This window comes from Megalops cyprinoides, chromosome 5 (assembly GCF_013368585.1).
Source record: "Megalops cyprinoides isolate fMegCyp1 chromosome 5, fMegCyp1.pri, whole genome shotgun sequence".
Taxonomy (NCBI): Eukaryota; Metazoa; Chordata; class Actinopteri; order Elopiformes; family Megalopidae; genus Megalops; species Megalops cyprinoides.
The window spans coordinates 19,267,628-19,289,395 of NC_050587.1; the positions used below are offsets into that span (position 1 = coordinate 19,267,628).

At 43.5% G+C, this 21,768-nt stretch overlaps 1 protein-coding gene across 1 annotated transcript in view; it reads left to right on the forward strand.

Moving 5' to 3' along the window:
• LOC118777669 (ras-specific guanine nucleotide-releasing factor 2-like) overlaps positions 1–20,321 on the forward strand; it is a 30,569-nt gene extending 10,248 nt beyond the window's left edge. The window contains exons 11-28 of the mRNA XM_036528775.1: positions 1,274–1,340; positions 2,814–2,950; positions 3,823–3,905; positions 4,893–5,141; positions 7,058–7,150; positions 8,240–8,643; positions 10,933–11,058; positions 11,887–11,976; positions 12,386–12,492; positions 12,790–12,902; positions 13,251–13,311; positions 16,615–16,718; positions 17,089–17,173; positions 17,453–17,650; positions 18,606–18,685; positions 19,146–19,263; positions 19,603–19,671; positions 19,848–20,321. Of these exons, the coding sequence (XP_036384668.1) occupies positions 1,274–1,340; positions 2,814–2,950; positions 3,823–3,905; positions 4,893–5,141; positions 7,058–7,150; positions 8,240–8,643; positions 10,933–11,058; positions 11,887–11,976; positions 12,386–12,492; positions 12,790–12,902; positions 13,251–13,311; positions 16,615–16,718; positions 17,089–17,173; positions 17,453–17,650; positions 18,606–18,685; positions 19,146–19,263; positions 19,603–19,671; positions 19,848–19,940 (2,277 nt within the window). The 3' untranslated portion in view covers positions 19,941–20,321. The remainder of the gene's footprint in view (positions 1–1,273; positions 1,341–2,813; positions 2,951–3,822; positions 3,906–4,892; positions 5,142–7,057; positions 7,151–8,239; positions 8,644–10,932; positions 11,059–11,886; positions 11,977–12,385; positions 12,493–12,789; positions 12,903–13,250; positions 13,312–16,614; positions 16,719–17,088; positions 17,174–17,452; positions 17,651–18,605; positions 18,686–19,145; positions 19,264–19,602; positions 19,672–19,847) is intronic.
• The last annotated feature ends 1,447 nt before the right edge of the window (positions 20,322–21,768 follow it).

Below are 21,768 nucleotides of genomic sequence, written 5' to 3' on the forward strand. Positions count from 1 at the left end.
CCATCAGACTGGCGCTGCGTGGATTACATTGGACTGTGTAGTGAAGGGGTGCACTCTGTTGGTCCTGGAGGGGTCTAGTGTTGAGGCTCAAGTTTCTGATGAGAGGCTGGGAACTTCTAGTGTCTCCAGATGGTCATTGAAAAGATGGCTCTTCTGTGTCTCATCATGGTCGAAGCTCACCTTATGAAGTGAAGCCTCCTGCTCTCCCTTTGCCACTGCTCATAACAGTTTCCATGTTACTCCTGAATAATGCTTGCAGTTTAATGCCATGACTGGAGACTGTTGCTCCAACCATGTGACTGCTCACAGGCAATGTGTAGAACTTAAAGCAGTTATTTTTTTGGGAAAAGGGGGTAGGGTTCTGAGAAATGTCTTTGCTGCCTTGGTCTGAATTGCTCACTGTGAGTTTAGTGCAGGTAGAGCTCTTATGCCCATGACCAATGAGCTCTCTGGAGTGGTGCCAGATTATGTCATTCCATCTGCAGTGTGTTCCTGTTGTGCAAGTAAAGCTAACGGCGCAGACAGAAAGTTTTTTGCCTTATTTTTTTTTTTGAAGCACCTCCACTTCCAGTAAATTGATATGTTGAGCTGAAGTGGGGCTCTGTCTGTTTGCCTGGCTGTACAAGTAGCAGTGGCAGGCAGTGAAAGTGGCTCTGGTTGTAGGGGCCCAGGAAGGAAAGATGGCGTTTTTCTCCAGTCAAACACTTCACTTAGAGGGGCACTTATTTTGCCATGTCAGCGCCCACCCCACTCTGCCGCTCTTCTTCGGCTCCACACGTGCAGGAAATGTGTAACATTTGGACAACATTGTGGTGCTATAACAGCATTGTTATGGTATTTCTACAACATAAGAACATTGTGCATTAGCTACTCATAAGAAAAAGTGCACAATGTCAACCTGTTTAAAGTACTCACTGAAAATATAGGCATATGATTTCAACTTTTGCAGAGTCATGTTATTTCTACTTTCACACAGTGTTAACCTTTAATTGGATTGTTTACATATCTTGTAGATCTTATACAGTACTTGCACCAATAAAGGCAGAAGCAACATGTAAACATATTAATTGTGACATATAATTACATGATTTATGAATAAGGGAATATGATATGATAATTTGATAACCCTAACCCTAACCATAACCCTAACTCTTAATGAACCTTAAAGAATGCAAAATTAAATGCTTTAGTGATTGAAAGTGCAGTGAAACACACGAACAAATCCAGCAGTTTTGGAATAACCCCTGTGACCTCTGCCCTCTCCCGCACACAGCAGGGTGGGGCGCTGTCTCTGATCGAGTGCACGCTGATTGAGGAGCTGGATGCCAGCGAGGAGGAGGGTGAGTGTGAATCATTGCTCCAGCCCTTTCCATTTACCAGGAGACAGTCAAACAAGGCCTCTTTTCAATGTAACCAGTACAGTATGTGCTTCTTCCTTAACTATAAAGAGGATGCAGCATTTTTTGATTCCATGCTAACAATGGGCATTTCAGCTGTTTTTACCAAACCAAATTGCTTTGTTCAGTTCCGTTTAAAGATTCAGTTCACCGACTCACTGATTCATAAAGTAACCCCCAGCTGATTTGCTGATTCACTATTTCTTTCTCTGACCATAGGATGCCAACTGACCAATACTCTGTTGTTTGGTGCAAGAGAATTAATAAATGAACCTGGATAACAAACAGTGTCATCAATACTGAAGTTATTAAAATTTGTCTTTTAAGAAATGAGAATGATATGACAGTCTTTATTTTTAACTTTTTAAAAGCTGTTAAATTTGTAACTCAATGTTAGGTGCATGGCAGTAGGATGTGAAAAAGGAGTCTTAAAAGTTGCCTTCGAGACAACACATTTTAGTAACCATTTTTCATAAAATGTCACCCACTAGCATGCCATGCATCATTTAGCTCTGATTTGTATTCAAGATCCTTAAATTGCTGCCCAATAACCTTTCAGATGGAAACATGTGTCATTCTGTTAGGAAATTGAGTGCAGCTTGTTTGACTAATTATCTATCTCATAGAGGCAGTCTTAATTGTTATTGTAATTATCACTTCTGCTGGATGACATTTTGCTTGTGAAGTGTTTTTTGTGCATTGTGAAATATCATGTTTTGGCTTTGCACAGTATCATTTTTTTTTAAATACTAGAGACCCAGAAGCGTGACACTTATTGTCAGAATAGACCGCAGACCCTCTAATGAAAAAGGTAGTGTGTAAGGGCTCAGGCAGGGACTCAGTCGCAGACCTTTTCAGGTTGCAGGCGGGTTTATCAATGACGGCAGGAAAGTAGCAAAACCAAAAGCAGGCAGGGTCGAAAACCGGAAGGCAGTCCGTGGACAAAAACAGGGTCAGTAACAGAAGCAGGCAGGATCAGGAACCGGGCAGGCAAACAATCAGGCAAAGGGACAAAACGGCAGGCAGGAAACGAAGACGAAGGGCAGGCAGAGTCAGGCACGGAGAATACAGAAATCCAAAAAACTGCGGGAACGAAACAGGTACAAAAACGCTGAGACGAACTGGCAAACAAGACAGGAACAAGCAGGGTAGAAATAGGGCTGGGCTGATGAGGAGATGGGATGCAGGTGAGCAGGCAGGCAGGTGAAGGTAATGGGGCAATCAGGTGGGCGGGGACCAGGCGGGGAGCGGGGCGGGGCTGGAACACAAGGAAAAACAAAAGCACATGGACAGGGAAAAACAAAAACACCACAGCTAGGAGGGCGGAGCCCTGACATAGTGTGGGTAACCTGTTTGTTGTAGTGCTGCCTTCTGAAACCAGCTGTCACCACCACCTGTTCCCCTCTTACCCAGCAGCCAGTGCAACAGGGCAGGTGTTCAGCCACCTAGAGTTCAAGATCGTGGTGGAGCCCCCGGATGGCCCGTCCTTCACGGTGGTACTGCTGGCGCCCTCGCGGCAAGAGAAGGCAGCATGGACCAGCGACATCAGCCAGGTGAGCGGACCGCTGTGACCCCTCTCTGTGCGGTCACGGGCCAGACGGTCACAGACGAGGGTTGTCCACAGTGGTCTTAGGTTCGTGCAGATCGCCCAGGGCCGTTTGAGTAAAAAGGTAAAAGGGTGAAAAGGTGACAAGGTATGCGAATGGGGAAACAGCATCTAGTTTCACACCTTTTTTTCCTGCCTCTTGTTTTGTCACCATCTTACAAAGGTGTGAACAAGACAACTTGATCCCTAATAGAATGACCTCGCTCAGCCTGTCAACCACCCCTTTTATGTAAGGGCTATTCAGTTAGCTATGAAAACCTGTGCAAACACTGGTGTATGGCACCCTGTGCCTGTCAGATTAAGCCTGCCTGACAAATTCCATGTGAGGTGCTATTTGATAGAATTATTTGCAATTCAGTCAATCAAGCTGGGCCATCGCTCTTTTGTGTGAGACATGGCCCTTTTGCTTTCGAGACAGTTTGAAACAGTGTTGTGAGAACATGACAAAGCCAGACCTCTGCTTTGCATGTTGGTGTTGTTATTCCTCCTGTTTCCAATATAGAAATATCTTTTCAGGGTCAGCTGTGATAAAACTAACAGGGAATAATTGCTAGAACAAAACATGTACACACACACACACATATATATATATATGTAGAAATACACAGACATACTTAAGTTGTCAGTTGTGTCCCAAAGTGTCTCATGATCCTCTGCAAGCCCCCAATGAGTGGGAGGGAGAGACTCGAGAGCTGGTGTGGATATTGAGACATTCAGGTGTACATCCCGTCCCGTGTCCCCTGCGGGCCCCACGAGCTCTGCCCCAGCTCCCAGCCCATCCCCTCCACCTCACCCTCTGTCTGCGTTCCCTCTGCGCAGTGCATCGACAACATCCGCTGCAACGGCCTGATGACCAGCGTGTTCGAGGAGAACTCCAAAGTCACCGTGCCTCACATGATTAAGTAAGTGCTGGCGGAGGGGTGAGGTGTCTCTCTGCCACCGAAATGCTGCGCTGAGAAGCGGTATGCAGGTCTATTGTCAAATCCATGACCCACCTGTCTATTCCCCCGTCACATGGGGACAGGAGAGAAGAGGTTTGTTAGTCATGTCAGACGTATGCCTCATAGCTATATGCGACTTGTTGTCAGGGTTGGGATGTTTTGACTGCTGCTCTGTTTTCCTATCCTAGTGTCTATGGCCTTTGCCAAAAATGTTGCTCTGGATTACTAAGTGATCAGTGTATGTAACAGAGCATATGCATTATTTTGGAAAGTTTTTTCAAATGCCTGTATTCTGTGCTACACTGTGCTGTCATCACGTGTTGTTTTGTGTTTGTTTTTCCCTGACGTTTTCCCTGGCGTAGCGCTTTACTTTTCAGCTCTGATACTGCTAATCTGAGTGTAGCTTTTGCTTTTTAGGTAATTTGTGACAAACATTGTCGGGGGAAGGGGGGCAATATTGCCACATTTTGACTGTGTTGTCACTTCTTTAGGCTGAGCTGTAAAGTAAAGCGCAACCCTTTTTTATTGTTAATGTGCATTTGTGAAATATCTTGTTATGCACTGGCAATGTCCTTTGAAGATGTTGTATGTTGGAGACACAGCCTTTTTGTTACTGATGGGGGAGTTAGCCGCCGTTAACTCCTTGAGCTGGCTGTGTCTTGTCTGGGCCACTGAACAAAGTCTGCATCATAACAACAGGCCACAATAACAAAACCGTTATTTGTGAGTCCTCCCACTGTTTCACGGTCATCTTTTTTTAATTTACATGTTTGTAGACTTTTATTGCCCCAGTTTTGCCTCAGTCCCTTTCCATCACCCTCCCCTTGTGTACTGAATATATTTGTGTTGGCCCTCAAAACAACCAGAATCCTTCCCCCAGCCCCCCAGCGCTAGACAGATGACCAACAGCTCCCGGGTTACAAGCGGCTTGGTTGTGCTCCTCATTAGATCCGATGCGCGTCTCCATAAAGACGATGTTGACATTTGCTTCAGCAAGACGCTCAACTCGTGCAAGGTCCCCCAGATCCGCTACGCCAGCGTGGAGCGGCTGCTGGAGAGGCTGACGGACCTGCGCTTCCTCTCCATCGACTTCCTCAACACCTTCTTGCACACCTACCGCATCTTCACCACTGCTGCCGTCGTCATGGACAAGCTGGCCGACATCTACAAGAAGCCCTTCACCTCCATCCCGGTCAGGTACGTGGCGTGGCAGGTGTCACGCAAGAAATTGCTTCACTTTTTATCTTATAAGATATTACAGTTATTCCTCACCCTGCTTGAGGAGGCATGCCATGTGATGGATTTGATCCAGCTGAGCTCCCTGATAGTTAGGTTTAGCTGATGGCTGAATACTGAGTCATGATCTTTATTTGACATTTCTGTTTAATCCACTGTCAGTTCTTCATGAAAAGGATATGTTGTGAGAACTGCATTTGTGGTCCAAAGTGATTTCTGTGACACTTTCATTTTTGTGTTTCTGTTAGTACACCTCCATTTACAACAACCTGCTTTTGTAACAAAGTGGATACTTGTTAAGTGATCTGTATTCAAGCAATCGTACAATCAAACTGAAATTCTTAAAAGTTCAGCTAGAATGAAAACCAACATGTAAGGTGTGCTTACAGCATCAGGGATGAGAAGTACTGATATATAAAATCTAAGCCGTGTAAGTTTGGTACATTCGTGTAAGTGAATATTGTGCAATGGACATATTGCCAGCCGCCATCAGACCTGCACAACACAGCTAACACATTTGTGTGCCATATAGCCCAGGCTCTACGGCTACTCACTACTCAAATTTTACCAACAGTCACACCAGCTCCACATAAACAGGAGCTAGCCACAGCTGCCTGGACCTCCTTTCCAGATAGGTGACATCAGTTGACAGTTCCTCGCACCTCAGTCCACACCTCTCCTAAAAGGAGATCACACCCCTGCTGTGACTCCCTCAGGTCTGCAGCATAAGCTGCGTTGGATAGTCTGGTCCCTACCAGCCAGCATCAACTACTCACCAAGGCTCAGTCTGTTTTCCACCCGCTTTTGGTTGAGGCAGAAATTCAAAACATTTGCTTCCCACGTTTTCATTTTCACATGTTTCCTTAGAAACCTCCTTTGCCTCATCCATGCACAGCCATCTCCTCTTCTTCGGTTGTGTCTGTCAAAACTCTTCTCACCTCCAGGTTAGGAGAAATGTCTAGGATGGCAAATGTCTGTTTGTGTGGGCTTCTGGCTCTGTCCTGGCAAGCAAAATGGTGTCATTTCCATGTTTATGTTTTTTTTTATGCACCAAGACATAATGACCTTTTCAATGCAAAGTCAGACCTTTTGTGCTACAGCACATCTAAAACAGGTGTTTGATAATGTTTACTTATTGTGTCCTTGGTTTGCTTGTTGCCTTTTCCTCTGAACATGCACTGTAATACAATTACAGAAGTCTTGCTTCATAAGATAAGCAATGCAAAATATGAATTATTCAAGCAGTCAACAGAACGACTGAGAGAGCATGAAAAGCCAGGCTTGAAGAATATGTGCACATTTTACCTAACTGTTGTTAACATATGCTACATTATTAACAACATGTAGGTGGACAGCCAATTTTGCTGAAAAGTCCAGTATACATACATCTTTGTCAAAATCATAATCTATCTCAAAACTGGCAGATTTACAATGAGGAATTCTGCTCTTTGAGATCATTACATACTTTGCACCCATCAGTGTAAGGGAGCGGTATTTCAACAACATGAGCAAAGATTGCAGCCTTTTGTTTTGATGATCCCAGGAGTCAGACTGGAAGTGTCATTTTAGAGCTAGATGTTTTCATGCCTCTATTTAAAATGGGCTAAAACACAGATTACCGTGGAATGTTTATGGATGGTTTTCATATCCCTCAGAAGATGTTTTTGTCCTGAAAGTTGCAATTTGTCATTTCCGCTCTGTCTTATTTGTTCTGCTTTTTTCTGTGTGTTCTCTGTGCTGTAAAAAAAAAACAAAAACAAAAACAAAAAACCTTCAACCTGACATGGGAGCTGACCTTGTCTCCCTCGGAGTGTGCATCATTGTGACATCATCAATGGTGGCCTCTCAATCTCCCCACCCCGCACTGTCACACGCAGGGTCCAGTATCACTCATCTGACCGCTTGTCCATCACCTCCATCTGTCCAGACTACAGCCTGAAGATCACAAGACTAGCCCTGGATCAGTCAAAGTAATGGCCACCCCCACTCCCTGTCCTACATACTCCTGCAAACCCCTCCTCTCCTCCTCTCTCTGTATTGGCTCAAAGATGCGTGTGAAGCCCTAATGGCTGTGCACATAGATTGACTGCACCCCCCCCCCCCCCCCCCCAAACCCTGACCTCCACCTACACACACACTTTGTTACAACTGTCTCAGTTTGCCACCTGAGCCAGCCTCTCCAAAGACAGTGTTGGTGGTCTCAAAGCTCCAGCTGGCCAATTGAAAAATTTGTTTTGACAGAGCATTTTACGTATGTGGCTTGGGTACATATTTGCTATGATGTTAAAGTGGCTTGGCTGCCTCAGGACACAATGCACGATGTATCAAACATATAAACAAGTCCACTGCAAAAAATGTGTGTTTGTCATTGTCTTGAGACAAAAATGTATTGTATTACTTTTTAAAATTGTTCTTTTTTATTGTTATTGTTAGGAATACCTTCTTTTCTAAAACAAAGATTGTCCATTGTTTGAACAAGTTGTTAATACTCAGGAACTGCCTAATACTTTTCTGTCAAAATACTATTGATAAGTGATGACAGTATCTTGGTAAATGTATGACATTTTTTGCAGTGCTTGTTCAGATTATCAAAGTTCTCCCATCACTTTTGTAGGAGTTTAAACCTAACCCATACTCTTTGCACTGCTTGGGTTACTCCCTTGAAGTCTCTGGAATATCTTTACTCTCCACCATTGCAGTGCTCTGTTGGGCAATCCACAATGGCGTAGGATGGAATAGGTCTATAAGCATGTAACTTCATCCTCTGTCATTGTGAATGATTCTGGCATCCTTCCTACAGTATTTGATTGCAGCCTATTCCTTTCATAGCTTCCCTCTAGAGAGGTAGGCTACAGATTTTTCCCTATAATGGGCACCTACCCCTTTACAAAAAATGCATGCTCTTAACAGAACCTCTTTCTATGTCATTATGAGTCATTGTATGTGTGTATGTATGTATATATGCATGTGTGTCTCTGTATAGCTTGTCTGTTTGTCTCTATGGCTGTCATCTCTGTTCCTTGATGTCTGATCTGATCTCTATGTGACCCTCACCTCAGGTCCCTGGAGCTCTTCTTTGCTACGAACCAGAGTGGCCGTGGGGGGGAACACGCAAATGAAAAGTCCCCCAACTTGTGTCGCAAGTTCTCGTCCCCGCCCCCGCTCTCCATCCCCTCCCGCACCTCCTCGCCCGTGTGCACCCGCAAGCTGTCCCTCAGCTCACCCGTCAGCTCCAAGGTGGGTGCCCTGGACCTGTCCACCACCTGCTCCTCCTCCGCTGCCAGCAGCCCCACCTCCACATGCAACCCCACCATGTCTCCCCCGCCCACCAGCACCAAGGCCCCCCTGGACCTGAGCCGGGGGCCCTCCTCGCCCGAGCAGAGCCCTGGAGTCCCAGAGGAAGGGGCGGAGCTGCCTCGCATCGACGCCTTCTGTGGGAAACTGAGGCGGAGCATCCGGAGAGGTACTGTAGACCAGAGGTTTTCAACCTTTTTGGGGCTAAGGCATATCAAAGGTGAAACCAGAATGTCAAGGCACACCAACTTAAAGTTGATGATCGAGTATTAAGAATGTCAAACACATAACGTATTGGGTTCCTCAAAATTCCACGGCACACCGGTTGAGAACCACTGCTGTAGACAGATTGACTCCCCACCCCACCTCCTGTCTCTGTTTTAACATAATGGCATTTAGCAGATGATCTTATTCAGGGCAACTTACATAGGTTACAATTTTTACATGGTATCCATTTATACAGCTGGATATTTGCTGAGGCAATTTTGAGTTTAGTACCTTGCCCAAGGGTACAGCAGCAGTGTCCCTATGGGGAATTGAACTGACAACCTTTTGGTTACAAGTCCTGCTCCTTACTGCTATGCTGCATTGCTGCCTCTGTTTCTCTCTTTTTTCCCTCCCTATCTGCTGCTCTCTTCCTTCTCCCCTCTTTTGCCTATTCCCTCTTTCTCTTGTGCTCATCTTTCTTTCTCTCTCCTGGGAGAAGGCCGACAGGGCGCAGCCATAATCTAAAATTGCAGTCCTTTATTATGCTTGCCTGGTGGTGTGCTAATCATCATGTGCCATGGAGGAAAATGGGTTTGATAGGTCTGCCCAACGTTTGCCTTGTCTCCATAACTCACAAACATTTGGCGGGCTGCTTCTGTTGGAGCCACAAATAGAATACATGCACACTGTCTCTGGACTATCATAATGCAGGATTGAAGCCATACTGCCTGACAGCATCAGTCGCATACTGGATAGCAAGGCACCAAGTGTTCACATCTCCTCCATTAATGTCAGGCTAAAATATTTTTAGTGGTTGGTGTTCATTCTTCAGTTTTTCTTAGGTTCCCAAGAGCTTTTTGATGCCGCATCACTGAAAGCCTGCAGGTTTCCCTCCCAAATGAGGGGCTCTTAGTGTGGCATGTGACCGACTGTTTCACAGGACTCAGAGAGGAAAATTGGGTCTAATTGAACCTGGAGAGCCCTTGTTTGGCCCCTGTGTCCATCCACTCCCTCCATCTTCTCTGTACGTCAAGGTCACCAAAGATGTAGCCATACAACCCTCTTTCCCCACTCTAACGATTTTTGCGTGCTCTTACGGAGACGGGATGATGTTAAGATCGGGTGTGTGTTCTGTGGATGGGCACAGGTTAAGCCTGTTCTTTCGTGCACATAATTTGTGCGAGTCGATGAAATGATTCATTGGCAGGTTTTTTTTTTCTTTTCATAAAAAGACATGGTGGTTTACAGCTCAGCTGAAACGTTAATTTTCCATAAAAGCAGGAAAATAAGGTCTAATGGCTCGGGGTTATGGGAGTGGGCGGCTGGGGGCTGGCCGCTTGGAAATCAGGCGCTCAAAGACATGTATAACAAGTAGGGGGTGAGCCCTGCTCCATCAGAGATTAAACGGACCCTGCCAAGCCTTCCCTCCGGAGGGAAGAACAGACTTAGCCTGATCACCGCTCTAATGGCCTCTGTAATTGAGCCCTGTAAGAGAGAAGCCAATTAGAGGGAGGACAAGGCTGCCACCAAACCTAGCCATTAATGACAGAATTGTTATTTGCGGTGTGTATTCTCATTCTCCAAGGCAGTTAGAAGACTTTTGAAACACTGTGATAGGAAAATGAGGACCTGGACAGAATGACCCTCTTTGCAGTGTGGTGAAAAGCATCTTATTTAGCCATGGTGGTAGTTGTGAGCATCCATGTGGTAGAGGCTGGATACTTGTAACGGAGGACTGGCATTATTGGAAGTTATGAGTCTTAAAGACGGAGAAAAACACTTTTAGAAAAATGTATTTCACATTGGAGGTTTCGTCGAGTTATTTCTATTTTGGGAAACACCGTCATACTGAAAAATGAGGCAGGGGAAACTGAAACCTAGAAACCTACTGTATGCCTACAGACAGTTCAGCAAGGTGCTACTACTGTGCTTGTGCCACAACCAAAACAACATATCTTTTAAGCTATAAAATTACTGTTTGAAGACTCACTGTCCTCAAAAGTGAACATCATAGTACTGTTGAAGTAATTTCTTCAGAGAGTTTAGGGAGCATGTCTTCAGAATTTCCAGTGCAGATGGAGGTGGGGCAGCAACGAGTTGAGCTGAATCTCAAAAGAATGAACACTTGTTCAGCATCCCGAATCAGTGTACTACCCATGATATGTATAGAAAGCTCATTTTTCATAATGATCTCAGGATAGACCAGTCTAACGCACCCCCCCCCCCCTCCCACCCCCCATCTTCACAACAGCCGTGCTGGAGTCTGTGTCACTGGACAAGTTCATACCAGAGACCCCATCAGCTGGTGAAGCGGGTGATGTGTCTCCCTGCCGGTCACCCTCCACACCCCGCCACCTCCGTTATAGGCAGACTGGAGGTGAGTTTGTGCATGAGTTAGGGGCAAAGGGGTAGCACCGACCTCACTGTCATTGTGCCTGTTCACTACTGTAAAAAAAACCCGGTGTGGAAGCGCTCCCTCTAGGAAAACTGGCAGGGGACTCAGTAAAACTATATTCAGTTTAGGCATTGATGTAGTTTTTTTGTTTGACCTGCTATTTTACTAGCATATTATATTCATCAGAGATCATCAGCCACTCTGTTGGCATAAACAAGACACGTCAAACAGCAAATAAAAGGCTACATTTCCCCAAAGATGATCACCCAAATGGATTTTAGAAAAATGATTCCAATTATCTGTCGAAATCTTTGGCACAGCTGTGCATGAGGAATGTGACTCAGATGAACAAAAATGTGAGTTTAATGATACTCTTATTTGCTTTCTGTACAGAAAACTACTCCGCTCAGGGCTGGGTAAGACCTTCACTGCCACACAATGCATCAGGGCTGGGCTTAGTGACACCAATGGCAGTGTTGGGCTGCATGTCTCAATGCCCAGTTGTGATTTGGCCCCAATTTGATTTTGGCCTAAAATTCACTTTGGGTGACATTAAGGGAAGTTGTAATTTGGGAAGTTTGACCAAGATGAGACAATATTTGTGTTACTTCCACCAATACTTAATTGAGAGAATTTAGAAAAAGGAAATTCTTGTATGTTACAAAACAAATATATTTGTTATGTGGTGCATTAATCCAACTCGGATTCTTTCTTACACTGTGTGTGAAGTTGTGGGCATGCTTACTAAGGAGCTGTAGCGGTTCTTCAGTTGTAGAGGTGACCTCTGTGCTGATGCTGTTTCTCCTACAGTCCAGACAGCCGAGAACACCCGCTGCTCTGTCTCTCCCGCTTCTGCCTTTGCCATCGCCACAGCTGCAGCTGGCCACAGTAGCCCACCAGGTGAACCCCTCTGTTTGGCTGTCCTTCAACTTAAGGGTCTTACGCCCCTTCACTTCAGTGACAGTTTAGGGATCTGAACCCAGTTCTAAACGGGGTCAGAATGATATATAGAAGGAGACTGACTCAGTATTGACCAGAAATGTATGCTGGCAGAAAAATAACTCAAGTATGCAACCTTCCACTACAGTGAATGGACAAAGGTAGATATGAACTCAATGTATTTCAGTGGTTGATGTGGGTAAAAAAAGACTTTAATGCTGAAATAGATGGATGAAAGCACTTGACCAAGTTGCTCTGAAATAGGCAAAACACCCGAAGAAAACAGGTAGTTGGGCTGGCTGCAATGGTCTCTTAACAGGGTTAGTATACTGTTTGTGAACAATACTTTCATCTCTGGTCTTACCTCCAGGTTTTAACAATTCAGAGAGGACTTGTGACAAAGAGTTCATCATACGCAGGGCGGCCACCAACAGAGTCCTGAATGTCTTACGCCACTGGGTCTCCAAGCATTCTCAGGCTTGTGCAACCTTCTTTATCCCCCCCCCCCAGTTTGTTGGGAGCTGTGTATGTGTTGCTTTTTGTTCCAGTCAGTTCCCTTATCTTAATTCATTCAATTTGTTATTTAGTCAGACATATTTACATACATACATTTATATGTATTTCCAAAAATATATTTTAGAAAAAATTTCAAATGTTAGATAATCAGTCAAATGTTAGATAATCTTTACAAACAAACAAACAAACAAACAAAATAATTCTTGCAGCCAGTCCTTACTAATACGCCTACCACTGGGGGTGTGTCTGTACCTGTAGGACTTTGAGATGAATTGTGAACTGAAGATGGGTGTTATCTCCCTGCTGGAGGAGGTGCTTCGTGACCCAGACCTCCTGCCCCAGGAGAGGAAAGCCACAGCAAACATACTGAGGTACCTCTGTTTGCCAGGCTGAGACATGCAAAAAGCGGCACTCTGAGACCAGTTGTGAGGAAGCTTGCTAGTGCGATGTCAGCTGAAGTCAACAGATAGAGAGCAAGCTGGGCTTAGCAATGGAATTTAATATGGATTTAAATCAGAGTCATAACCAGCAATCAAAAAAGTAGTAGTACCTCCTACAGGTAGCATAGTTTATATTAGTAACAACTTCATTCATCTGAACTACTCTCTAAGCAAACCATCATCAGCAAAAGGTGTCTTACTAGCCATTAACAGAGTCCGAATTTTAACCGAGAGAGAAGCATTATGTGCAATAATATGTCAAACGCTCTTGTTTGCCAGCGCTCTTTCTCAGGATGACCAGGACGATGCCCAGCTGAGGATAGAGGACATCCTGCAGATGGTGAGCTTGGTTACTCTGGAAATAAACTACGCAGGCGACACAAAACGAGAAGATATATGTAAGATAAACCCATTAACATTTTATTCGTGAAATGGTGTGAGAAAGCACCAAGGGTTGCTCTTTCAGTAAAATTAACCTCAGGAAAATATTTCATTGGCCTTTGTAAGAATTTACTCATTACATCACAGCAACTTTCTGAATTTCAGTTCTTCACTTTCATGTCTGAATTGACCTACTGCAAAAACTGCAGATATCAGGGAAGACTTTGCACAAGATTGTGGTACAATCTCATTTTTAGCGTGTAAGTATTACTACCACTGAAATGTAAATATTCCAGAAGATGAGAACTCTTGATTCATACTTTAGATATTAATTAGAATTGACTTGCGTAATCCAAGTTAAATAATCTGGTTACATCATGAAAGATGTCAATGTTAATGAAGCAGAACGTGATAAGAACTATCAAAGCTGTTATTCCAACACTGACAAAGGCAAACTGTATTCTATTTGTCCTATAACTGTGGAACAGACAAGCTGTCCCTTGCTACACTTCATCTTGGTAAGAATCCCCTTAGAGCCATCACTCTAATACGGTGCCTACCACCCCTCTTCCCTTGTGTTTTGTGACTGACTTGCAGACATAGAGCGCTGTGTGTGTATGAGGTAATGGACCAGGGCTGATTGTAATGACCAGTGACCAAATGGTTCATGAACTTGCTCATAGAATTTTCATATTGCATAGGTTGACTTACTACCAACACTGTAATTCCTTTAGAAAGGAGTGTGCAATGACACATTGTTATATAAAATCCACATAGTAAATAATGGAGAAAAGAGGTGTATGGTTTGTATAGGTATACTCAACCAGGTAAATGGCATACCAACCCTGTCTAAAGGAATAAACTAACTATGATATGACTGTACGGGATCTCACAACTGAGTACAATGGACGTGAAAAAAGTCTGCCCTATCGTGCTGGCTTTTTGTTGTCAACTGGCATACTGCTCTTCATTTTTATCCCTGCCTCATTTTTATTGTCCACTGGTGTGTCACCTTTCCTTTTTTGTTATTATCTATTCTCTCCTTGAATCAAACAGCGAAATTTAAGTAATTAAGTACCTTTATTTTTTAAAAGCTAAACAACTAGTTAATTATCTAGCAAACTCTGCCTATAACTATTAATCTAGCTCATAATGTTTATTTTCTGAACTTGCCAGTGTTTAAAAAAAACTTGCCTCATACATAATTTTTGTAACTATTATGAAGAGTTGTGGCACCATGGACATTCATATCATAGACTAAGCTATGTTTTGTTTCCAGTAGACTGTTTTGGTATGCTGTATTGGTATGCTGTACAAAAACCACATAACTCAACGTTAGTTACTATGTTGGTGTGATATAACAGTCTGTTGTTACACATCTGTTACTGGAGTTATCACAATGCTGTTATACATATTTAAGCCTAACTCAGTATAAACTTTTACCAGATCCTCTGTAAAGAATAAAATATAAAAACAGGCAGAAAATATGAGAACAATATGTAGCCACTTAAATCCTCTTTTTGGATATTAAATACAGACCAGAATTAACTGCTTAGACTCAGAGTCTTAGACATCCTGAAAACGTTGTGTGTCAAAGGTTGGTACTCCATTTCTTCAAGTCTGGTTAGCATATACAGGTGTCCATGAATTAAATAACTGAACAGTTACTAATCAGCCTCTTTTTGGCCATATTGAGTGAGGTCAGCAATAGGCTAGCAATATTCAAAAATTCACACGGGCAGCAGTTTGGCATAGTGATAAAGAGCAGGGCTCGTAACCAGAAGATTCCTCACTGGGGTTCTGCTGTTGTACCCTTGGGCAAGGTACTTAACCTACAACTGCCTCAGTAAATATCCAGCTGTATAAATGGGTAAAAATTGTAACCTATATGTATGTAAGTTGCTCTGGATAGTGAGTGTCTGCTAAATGACAATAGTGTAATGTAATGTAAGTTTTCTCTAAAAGCAGTCTCAAAGATAATAAAAAATGACGTCTAACTTAGAGATAATTTTGTTTAAAAGCTACTTGAAAGTAAAGGGATCTAAGCTATGATGAAGTCAAGAAGTGGAAAGGAGGAGATACTGAGGAGAGACTGACAAAGCATATTTATGAAAGGACACATAAAATTCTGTATGGAAAGGGCTGTGAACCAGAACTAAAATGTCAACAGACGAAATCTTGACATTGTGAGTCTTCTCTATGAGCAGCTGATTTCCATGGTTTCTTTGCATGGCTAACACATGAATAAAATGAGGTAGGGTCTACAGTCACTGGTAGGGCAAGTTATGCAGAGCTCTGGCAGGAGTGAGAGTGCCCTAGTAAGCTGCCATCTGTGGTCAGGTCAGTATCCACAAATACTCTCCAAATGAATGGGGAAACAGCCCATAACCCCAACAGAAAGCCCAGGAGAGAGCCTGTCTATCCTCTGGAGCAAACAACTGCACAGCAGAACAGGAAAACAAACTGTTCACATGACTGGAAGCCTACTCCCCCAACACAGGGAGACTACATTTATTCTGACATTCCAGTCAGTGAAACATGACCCCAGTGCAAGGTCTCTACCTCAGGAATGTTTTCTAACTAAAATTTAGATGCCCACCTGTAAAAAAAAACCAAAAACAAGTGCCTGGTCTCTCCTTATAACATCAATGTTGCTTGTATTGTGTACAGGTATTATATGTCACCTATCCATGTCAGCACAAGCTTATGCACCTGTCTCTCAGTCACAAACACAGACGCCGCAGCAGGTCAACACTATGACAGATTGCCTCATAACATAATGGACTCTGTTGGGAATACCATGTTGTGGTTGGTTTAAATACAGGTCCTTACCTTCAGCGTTTATTTAAAATTTGCTCCGAGTCATCAGTGAATGGGCAGCCTGATGGAGCAGGCTTGCTTTCATAATTTTTTTCCTCTCATTTCCATGAGTGCAGGCCAGCCTGAGGTGGGGTGGCCCCATTAGGTGGTTCTTCTATTGTTTCACTGTCTGAGCTGAAAATATGCCACTTGTAGTGGAGGGGTTTTGCAAGTTCAGAACACTTGGAATTACAAGTTATCAGGCTTGGGCAGAAATGAGTTGCTTGCAGTGATACAGTGATGTAGTGATGTAGATTCCTTAAAAAATGGATCTCCCTGGCTGTACTGTAAGTGCTGGCAGAGAGACCTGTGTCTGTGGAGGACTCAGTTTTTCCACTTTGTAGATATAGAAGGAAGCTCTGGCCATTTGCACTGAATAAGGCATATGTGTCTTTGACCCCAGGCTGAGTGTCCGAAAGCAGAGTGCCTCGAGTCATTGTCAGCAATGGAGTTGGCCGAACAAATCACCCTACTGGACCACATTGTCTTCAGGAGCATCCCCTATGAGTGAGTGTCACAGTGACGTCGTCCTCTGTGAGAAAGTGTCACAGTGATGTCATCCCCTATGAGTGCAGGTCAATAACAGACCTGTGAACACTTTCAAGTGGTCAATTGTGATGTCATTACCGGACTTTTAGTCAAAGTAATGTCATCGGTTATGAGTGAGTGTAAGTTATAGACCGAACATGAATACCGGTCATATAGTGATGCAATTTCCTATGCATATCTGTTTAGCTGAGCCTCTTGGAAGAAAATCAGCACGCTAATGTAATAAGCATGAATAAAAAGTAGGACCCAAAGTCAGTTTTACATAGTGCCAGTGTGTGTTAGCATTATCACAACTTGGTGTCAGTACTATTTTTATCTGGTACACTAGGGAATTTTTGGGTCAGGGCTGGATGAAGGTGGACAAGACTGAAAGGACCCCATATATCATGAAGACCAGCCAACACTTCAATGATGTAAGTGACATCAAGTCAACAAGTGTGAATAAGTGTGCTCTGCTTGTTGAAATTTACAACACTGTCGGCCTCATGGTGCTGAGCTTTCATTCTTGAGCACATACCATTGCTGTGGAGAAACCAGGACAGAATACATTTGACCACATTATCAGAGACATGCCTAACCTTGTTCTGAGTCAGCTCTATGTCTGTTTGGTGAGTCTTACCGTCCCTTATTAGGTACTTTTTCTTGCTCATCTATCGTTTGTCCTCTCTGCCCATCTCTATCTCTCTCTTAAGATGAGCAACCTGGTGGCATCCCAAATCATGACCCACACAGACGTCGGCTCCAGGGCCAACTCTATAGAGAAGTGGGTGGCTGTCGCCGACATCTGCCGCTGCCTTCACAATTACAACGGGGTGCTGGAGATCACCTCTGCCCTCAATCGCAGTGCCATCTATAGGCTGAAGAAGACATGGGCTAAGGTCTGCAAGCAGGTAAGTGCTCCAAATTTCCAAGAACCGTGGATTCGATAAGACACGTGCATTTTGATTCTGCGCTTCGGTTCCTAACTTTTGCATGTTTCAGTCGCGCTCCCGAGTGAACTGCAGTGAGCATTCTACAGTCCATAAAAGTTTCACTTACTTGCCAGGACCTGCTATGCGGACCTAACGCCACGTCATTTGTCATGCAGTATGCCAACAGAGCATGTGAGAAGAGACACTTTCTGTTTACATAATGAAGCATTTACTTCAACACAGCGTGAATTTGAAGGAATGCACCGTGTTCGATGTGTTGCGGTCTCCCAGCCACAATAGCGCCCCAGATACAGCTTACTTACATCCCTTTGCTACGGTTGAGTCTCCTCCGTTTAGGAAGGCAAAATGCATTATTGATATCTGGTTATTCACAACTTATAAATGGGAGGGGAAAAAGAAACCTTATAGCTTAAATGTGCTAAGAATAAAGGTAGGCTAATTTTTGTTCTTGAAATATTTGTTCTTTTTTTCACTCCAAAAAATATTGGAATCGGAACCGAGATTCGATAAGAACGATTCGATAAGCAGAATCGGAATTGGATTCGATAAAATTGAAACGATACCCAACCCTACTCGGGAGGGGTGGGTGCTGATATTCATCTTAAATGCTGATGTCCACATTGATGTTATTGCTGATTACAAAATGGATACTTCCAGCCATACAATCTGGTCAACTTGGAACTTCATTTCAACATCACTACATTACTTGGTGATGCCAACAGTACTTGGCTTTGTCTTGTACCTAGCGATTGCATCTCTGTCGTGCCAATAATCACAATAACACACACCTTTGTTTCTATTACTGCTTTAATGTCAAACATGAGGAAGTTATCTAATTAGGCTGTGAGGACCCTTTTACACCTGTAACTGCTAAAACCACATGTATCTGGAACTCTCTCACTTTTTCTGACAGACAAAAGCACTAATGGACAAGCTGCAGAAGACAGTCTCCTCTGAGGGAAGATTTAAGAATCTGAGGGAAACTCTAAAAAAGTAAGACTCTGTTTCATTGCATTTGTCCTGTCTCACCAAGATGTTACTTTTAAAAATCCTTCACTTTCACCTTTTGTCATTTAGTCGTGTTGTCAGTTTTAATTAGTGCCACGACCAATAATGGCATTACTGGAATGAAAAAAAATGGGCTGTACATGTGATAAATATTTAAGCAGGCATTTGTGTATGCAATTGCATTAAATTTGAATATAGTGCAGCATTTAAATTTAAAATCAGTCCTGTAATCATATGCAGTACACTCATTTTGTTGAGGTGTCCTTAACCCTGGTTTGATTCAGTTTTGATTTGTAGGATTCACACACATTTCAATTGTCTATGTTGAAGTAGTGAAGGTAAATCCAAGTGTCAGTGGACAAAAATGCCTTTCCAGGAATGCACCTAAAATATCAGCATATTAAAGGGTGTTCCTCATGTGTGTCATCACCCATATATTCCCCAGCTGTAACCCCCCGTGTGTCCCTTACTTGGGGATGTACCTGACAGACCTGGCCTTTATTGAGGAGGGGACGCCCAACTTCACAGAGGAGGGCCTGGTCAACTTCTCCAAGATGCGGATGGTAAACGTGGAGTGCATTGGCAGCCTTGCATGATGTTCTGAGAAATGAGGCTTCAATGAATGACTGACACATTCCTACTGTATCTGTATATGTCACTCAAACTGTAGAGAACTGCAACTGATTTTTAAATAGCTAACATTTATTCACTCCTTGCGTAATTATGACTTACCATATGATGTGGGGCCCCCGTTTTATGCTGCTGTGACTGTACTGACGAGGAGGTGAACATAGTAATAGCTTCACAGAGCTCTGGAGTGTGAGTTCATGGAAAGGGCTTTGGTGCCTCAGTCCTGCCATAACCATACCCTGACATTGTGTCTGGCCTCCCATCCCCCACAGATATCACACATAATCAGAGAAATACGACAGTTCCAGCAGACACCCTACAGGATAGAGCACCAGCCCAAGGTAAGCAGTCTTATTCCTACTGTATTTCTAGTGTGTAACTATGGAACTACATGCAGGGTTAAGCTGTGATCTTGGGGCTTTAAACACTATGGTTTATGAAGCAGCGGATCTCTCTGAATAGGTTTTCAACTGAATTCCCTGACTTTCTTGCTGTCTTGCCGTCCACTGTTTCACAGGTCACGCAGTACCTGCTGGACAAAACCCTCATCATGGATGAAGACACCCTGTACGAACTGTCCCTGAAGATTGAACCCAGGCTCCCAGCCTGAGGGATGTCTGTGACAGAAGAAGGCATAGGTGCCCACAAGCCTGGCACTTTATCAAGCTTTCTGTCATGCAGGGGGGAGAGGAAGAATGAAAACGACAGAGAGTGGAAAGAGAAGGAAGGAGTAGGTGGCTGTACTTTCCAGAATCTTGCCTTTGCTGTGTTTCGGCAGGAGGACATGAAAGCTGCTGTCATCTGGTATATGTAAACAAACATGCTGGAGGTGGAGCTTGGGACATTCATGGTTGACCTTGGTTGAATGTTGATTCATGGTCAAAGGAAAATCACTAGCAAGAGGTATTCATGTACAGCAGATGATGCAGGGGAAGAAGTGGGGAACTGTTTGACCCGTACTTTGTCCCTGATTCATTTTAAGCTGAGGGTGCAATGGGGGTTAAGGGGGTGGGGATGGTGGTTGGGGGGGGGGGGGGGGGTAAAGAGGAAATGTAGCATATATAAACAACAAATTGTCCTTTGCTTTTTCTTTTGCATTGTTCTACGTGTGAGGCATCCGCATGCAGCTTGTCCTTTTGAGAATCAGCAGCATCCATAGTGGAAAAGGGTTTGACTTTGCATGGACCAGGCTGGGCTGCATTCCATTCAGGCTTGACTATTCTTACTGTGACCGCAAATGGACCAAAGTGAAACAAATGTTGATGTGTGCATGTTCTGTCTGTGCTCCCACACCGCAACCACAGCCTCCAGCAGTCACTCAGTGGATAGATCTGTGAGCTAGTTGTACACAGGCCACATGAAATCCTTGGATTCACCTAGGAAGCTTTTAATGGTGTTTGTTCCATCGTTGTGAACACAAGAATTTGAAGTTAAAAGCATTGGCATTTTGTGGATGTTCAAAAGCTCAGGTTGAATGTGAGAAATATACTTTCTACTAGCTCTCCTGAAGGTGCCTTTTTATCAGTGTTTTATCAGTGTTACATAGATGGTTGATAATGATGTAACAAAAAGATCATAATGCCTAAAGATGAATTTCTGTTTTCTAATTAGAGTTGAGCGGAGGTATTTTACCTCCTCAAATCTTAAAGTGATTTGTCTGCAGTTTGCAGGTTCTTAATCATTTGAAATAATCGCTTATAAGTGTTTATTAAGTATCAGTTACTTTTGAAATCCACAGGTGGGAGTAATATATGTAGTGGTATATGTAGTGTAAGAGGGCACATGTCATTGTGAAGTCAGAGTTATTTGTTGGTACGTATGCATTGTGGTTAAGTCCGGTATGAAGTAAGGTGCTAATGACATTTTGAGATCTTGCCCTTTCCTAAATGCTAAGATGTCATATGAAGGCCTGGTCTGGCTTCCTGACGGTCCAAGTAAACAGGAAAGAATGGGAGTAACCTTTATGAGAAACCAGAGCGGCGGCTACAAAATATGAATACGAATCAGACTGACCTGCCCTGAAATAAACAGAGCCATTGAAGCCCTTTAACCCTTGCTTGTTCACGGCCACTGGAAAACATGACCAAGTGGGAAAGAGGAAAAAACTTAAAAATCGATCTTTTCATGTAACATATCCTCTGGCATTGCTGGAATAGGGCTTTGACAGACGTACCTTACTGTGATATGGACTACAGCTGCAGGCATACTGTGATAACCTGTTCACATAACATATGGATGAGTCTACAAACAATGATATTTTATTTTACTTTGTTACTTTTACTTTTATTTTTCCATAGTATTGAGAAAGGAAGTGTTTTTGGCTACAAGTGAGGGGACGTGATATTGATATTACTGAGAATTTGAAATTCTGTTGATTTGTGTCAAATCAAGCAGCTCACCACATACACAGTATGGGCTCCTTTGCATTGCAGTTGGAA